The sequence below is a fragment of the Juglans regia genome, chromosome 15 (genome assembly GCF_001411555.2).
Source record: "Juglans regia cultivar Chandler chromosome 15, Walnut 2.0, whole genome shotgun sequence".
In the NCBI taxonomy this organism is placed as follows: Eukaryota; Viridiplantae; Streptophyta; class Magnoliopsida; order Fagales; family Juglandaceae; genus Juglans; species Juglans regia.
In genome coordinates, this window is record NC_049915.1 from 7,388,611 (window position 1) to 7,394,531 (window position 5,921).

At 30.9% G+C, this 5,921-nt stretch overlaps 1 protein-coding gene across 1 annotated transcript; it reads left to right on the top strand.

Annotated features, from left to right (window-relative positions):
• Positions 1-1,539: 1,539 nt before the first annotated feature.
• On the top strand, positions 1,540-3,984 carry LOC108991700 (protein BRASSINAZOLE-RESISTANT 1-like). The gene is made up of 2 exons (XM_018966057.2): positions 1,540-1,980; positions 2,997-3,984. The coding sequence occupies exons 1-2, from the start codon at positions 1,741-1,743 to the stop codon at positions 3,687-3,689; spliced, it is 933 nt and encodes a 310-aa protein (XP_018821602.1). The 5' UTR covers positions 1,540-1,740; the 3' UTR covers positions 3,690-3,984.
• Positions 3,985-5,921: the final 1,937 nt, after the last annotated feature.

The following is a 5,921-nucleotide window of genomic DNA, read 5'->3' on the forward strand; positions in this document are numbered from 1 at the left end:
GTTTTTTTTTTTTTCTAAGGTGTAAGGATATTTTTTTTTATAAAATGTTAACGTGAAATAATGAATAGTGATTGATAAAAAAAAATTTCTATCAATTATATTCAACTTAGGCTTCATTTGGAACCTCAACTCATTCTAATTCATCTCAACTCATCATTACAATTTTTTTAAATTCAAATATAAAATATAATAAATAATTTAATTTTTTTAAATTTTTAAATAATAATAATAAAAAATAATATTATAATAATATTTTATTATCTTAACTCAACTCAGTTCAATATCCAAACGTAGCCTTACCGTAAACGAGAGAGCGTGGATTTGAATTGGGCCGGGCCTATTCACTGCATCAGAGAGGCCCAAAGGCCTGTAAACTTTTTCTCAGTATCAATCTTTCTTTGACTCCAAAAAGAAAAAAGTAAGAAAGTGGCGCTTATAAAACGCGGGTCCCACTTCCTGTAATAATTTGGTTATCTGATGATTATCTAAAACTTTAGCTCAATAGAAATAGAGAGATGGGAAATTGGGAATTAGGATCTCTTCAAATCAGATATTTATAAAGAATTTAATATTATTTAAGAAATTTAAATAAATAATAAAATATATAGAACTAATTTCATATATTTATTTTTCTTCTATATAAGATCTTCAAATCCATACAAGAATTTTAAAAATAATTTTTTTGAATTTTAAAATTATTTCATAGCAAAGTTCTCATCTCATCTATAGGGTCATATCCTTCACAAACATCACTCAAACAATAATATTTTTAAATTAATTATTACAATTATTTTAGATTTTTAAATAAAAAATAAAAAATAATTCAATTTTTTCAAATTGTTAAACAAAAATAATATTATAACAATATTTTAATTTTATAATTTTTTTATTTAATATTTTCTTTTTCATTTTTCAAAATCTCATAAAACAAGCTCAAATTATCTCACTAATATTCATAAACTATAACTATTTTACTATTATTTATAAAATTTTCATTTGATTATCCAAGCTTATCCAAGACAATATTAACTGTTAAATAAATTTTGTAGAATATACCTCATATTTTAGAATTAATATAAATTATGCAAGGAATATAAGCAACTCAAAGAACTTATGTGTTAGTGTAAAAAAATGATAAGACACATTTTAAATAAAATTAATGACTTAAATAAAAACCGAGATATTAATTAAAATTAGAAAAATTACTTATATAATTGTACTTGTGCTTTAAGTAGCTTCAAATTGGTTTTTAAGCTTAGGGTGATATTTCGAAATGATATATATTTTTTAAAATAAATAAAAATAATATTAGTTGTAGTCATAGAGTACTGCATAATTTTTAAAAAAATTTTAATAATAAATTTTATTTAAAAAAAAAATTATACAATACTCAATACTCCACACTTATATTATTATATATAACGTAATTTCTATTTTAAAACAACAAAATTCAGTACAGTACACTGTACAGTACTGTGTTTGTCGTAGAAGGAAAAAGGAAAAAAATAATAAATAGGCTCTGATGTCTGATGCTCTTCCAAAAAGAATAAAAAAGAAGAGAGTGATTCTTCCACGCATTCAGCGAAGAAGAAGAAAGGCAAGCGTAGTCCTCGTGAGCACATCTCTCTCTCTCTCTCTCTCTCACTCTGTCCTGGGTTTTAATCACCTGGGACGCACCACCCACGCTTCCCCAAGACACTGAGATTAGAGAGAGATTAGAGAGAAAGGGTTCGCCGGGAAATGACGTCAGACGGGGCGACGTCAGCTACGATGTCAAGGAGGAAGCCGTCGTGGAGGGAGAGAGAGAACAACCGGAGGAGAGAAAGGAGGAGGAGAGCCATAGCTGCGAAGATTTACACTGGGCTGAGAGCTCAGGGTAACTACAATTTGCCCAAACATTGCGACAACAACGAGGTCTTGAAGGCTCTCTGCGCCGAAGCTGGCTGGACCGTCGAAGAAGACGGCACCACCTATCGCAAAGTAATCTCCCCCCCCACCCCCCCTCCTTCCAACCCCAAAACCCTGCCCTTTACTTTTTCATCTTTTTTCTTCTTCACCAATATTTTTCTCCGCGTATGTTTTTCTTTCTTTTTTCTTTTGTGGGCTTATTTCGTTTGCGTTAGATCTATATAAATGCCATGCATTCCGGTTGTCTGTTTTATAGTTAGATCATGTTTTGGGAACAAATGGGTTATATTAGTTGGATTCAACTTGTTTCTGGGATTTGATCTGGGAGTCTCCAAATCAGTGAGAACCTCCCAGATTATTATTAATTCAATTAGCATGAATCTGCAATGCTGATTTTACCAGTAAAGTACCATTCTTTGAGCTTAGTTTTTGTTTCCCCCTAAATGACTATGTTCCTTCACTCTTCATAGGGGAGCGAGTTTTGAGTACTGAACAAGTGACAGAATTCATGGTACATCAGTTTACAGCTTGTGGACTAACCATTCTTCAGTACCAAGAAAGATTTTTAGAAAGGAAAATGTAGTCAAAGAAACTATTAATAATTTTTGAAGATAAATTTTACAGACAAGAGCTTGACCTCAAATTTATGCGAACTAGACTTCCATTTCTTTCTTGATATATGTTTACATATCATTCTGCTACTTATGGGATGATGTTAAGAGATGTGTCTCAGTGGTAAGCGTGTACTTATCAGACAATAAGAATTTCCAGCTACACAGTTAACTGAATAACAATTTGGTTGTAAGAGAAGAGGCTTAGCATTCTTATCTTGTGCACATGTTTGATTTGTAAATCTCTGAGTCTGCTTAATGTATTCCTGGCTTTTGGTTTGATATTTTGAACTATTTCATTTATACCATGGTTTTAGTTTGGCTACAACAATGATCTTCAATATAGTATGGCCCCTATGTCCAGCAGTCTTTTAGATGATTGCCTACTACTTAAATTGTAAATCGATTTTTCTTATTTTAACACTTGTGTAATATCTAAGATCAGCTAGTAATTTTTTCCTCACTTTGGTGATACAGGGACGCAAACGGCCCCTAAGTGATATGGCAGGCACCTCAACCAAAATCACCCCATACTCTTCTCAAAATCCCAGTCCTTTATCTTCTGCCTTCCCAAGCCCAATCCCATCATACCAAGTCAGTCCCTCCTCCTCTTCCTTCCCTAGCCCTTCCCGCAATGATGCTAACAATTCATCTATGCTCGTTCCCTTTCTCCGAAATGCCATTCCTTCGTCTCTCCCTCCTCTTCGGATCTCAAACAGTGCCCCTGTAACCCCTCCTCTCTCATCACCAACTTCAAGAAATCCTAAGCCAATCCCAAACTGGGAGTCCATTGCCAAAGCATCCATGGCCTCTTTTAATTACCCATTTGATGCTATTTCCGCCCCTGCAAGCCCAACTCACCGTCACCTTCATACACCAGCTACCATACCGGAATGCAATGAGTCCGATTCGCCCACCATTGATACTTGCCAATGGATGAACTTCCAAGCGTTTAAGCTCACTGCAGCAGCAGTGCCAACCTCTCCAACATTTAACCTAATGAAACCTCCTACTCTGCAAACTGTTCCCAATGTGATCAATGAGAGGGGAAGAGGTACAGAGTTCGACTTTGGGGCTGGACAGGTTAAGCCATGGGTCGGAGAGAGGATTCATGATATGGGATTGGATGATCTGGAGCTCACACTTGGAAGTGGGAAAGCTAAGAACTAGTTCAGCTGGTTGAATGCCTATCTCGGTTATGGAAAAAATAGATGAAAATAGAGATTCTGATGGTTCATGGTTTACTCAGCCTGGGATTCCACTGCATTTTGCAGTTGTGACTCAATTTCATATCATTGTGAATTGTGTATCTTTGAACCAAACTTGTCTTATCAGATTGTGATTCAAACTTCGAACTTTGTTTTATTCTTTTTTATGTAGGTGATAAAAACTTAAAAAACATAATTGTTTGGGGGTGTTTTTAACAAAGTCTCACCTGGTGAATTACCGTAGGGGTTTGAATTCTTATTTGCGGGCATGTTCGTCAAATCATGATTATTGAATTATATGGATCAATTTGAACACAAACAATCTAATCAAGCACGTCAAAATCATAACATGATTCATATAAATATTTTTATTAGATTAACTTGAATACAATTCATATAAATATAGATGGATTGATCTGATTCAATTAATATAATTTCATATATAGTACAATGATAAATATATAAATATATAAATTATTAAAAATTATAATTGAATTCATAATAAAATATTTTATGATCAATATCAAAATCAATAATATTTAAGAAAATTAATATTTTCATAAAATAAAATTATATATTAACAAAAAAAATTTAATAATTTGAAATATTAAGTAGTAAAATACTAAAGAATTTTCCTAAAACTACACATTCATAGAATCTGTAAATAAAACTTATTTGTGTTACGCAGGTTGATCGTGGGTTTCGAGGTGACTCGTAATTGATTCATTTATTAATTATATCTTATCTAATTATCTGTTTTTTTATCTAAATTCATTTTCATCAAATCTAAGCTGTTTATTTCAAATTGTATTAGCGTTGGGTCATCACTTCAACAGGAGATCTAACAGATACCTACCTGAAAAATACAAATAATTCTGCTCACTGACGCAGTTTTAGATGTTGAATTGAATTGAGTTGAAATGATAAAAATTTATTTTTTAATATTATTATTATTTTAAAATTAAAAAAAAATTAAATTATTTATTATATTTTATATTAAAATTTTAAAAAATTATAATGATAAGTTAAGATAAATTAAAATATATTTAATAATCAAACGTGCTATTTTGGGACCCATCTAAAGTGTTGGCTTAGAATGGCGTGGACCGACATGCCATTTTCATGCATAAACGACAGAAGAGAATATTAATATGAAACAGTCGTCGTAAGTTATGGAGACCTTTTGCGTAGTGAGACCACTCTCTGCTGTCTGCAACGATGGGTCCGGTCTTATCCGTATCTGTTCAACAACCCAAGTCTTTTTCCTTCTTGTTTGAGGCATGTGGCTGCCTCTTCGTGGCATGTTTTTTGTTTTTGGGATAATGATATATGAATATGGTCGTGCTAGAGGGACGATGTATTTAGATCGACATAGTACATTTATATTTCTTTTTAAATATTAAAAAAAACATGTAAAAATAGTCATGTCTTTATCTTCTTTTATTATTTTTATTATTATGGGTGTGAATTAGTTTCAAATATTGACATTCTTTTAAGCAAATTAATGTGTAGCTTTCATATCAAATCCAAAATTACTATAGAGATTTCCTCATAACTAAAGTTTGTTGATATAATTAAATATGATGCGTTAGATTTATCTTTTTAAAAAAAAGTTTACAATCTGATAAACAATAATAAACGACATTAATTTAAGAGTATACTTTTATGAGATGTTTTTGTGAATCAAATATTTATCGTTACTATAAGCGTACTTCAATATACAAAAAACCCATAAAGTTTTTTCCTTGAGGAAATATTTGTTCTTACAAAAAATTATCTCATAAATTAACGTAATTTGATTTGATATATTAAAGTATAATTTTTTTTTTTGTGTAAAATAAATTTGACACACCACATTATATCACATAAGTTTATAAAAGAGTTTTTGTGATTCTTTTGTGAAACCTATAAATACTCTTTTATGTATATAAACCTTGGAATAAATGAAGCATACCTATGATAGTGAAAGATGACATATATTCCATACTAAAAACTTAGTATATTCAATATTTTCCTTTACAACGGAGGATATGGAGAATAAAGAAAACATCAAACAAAGAAAAATCTTGAGTAATCGATCTAATTTTTTTTTTTTTTTTTTTGGATTTAAAGGAGAATTTTGACCCGATAGTGAAAATGTTTCATCTCATTTCATCATTATAATTTTTTCAAATTTTTACACAAAATATAATAA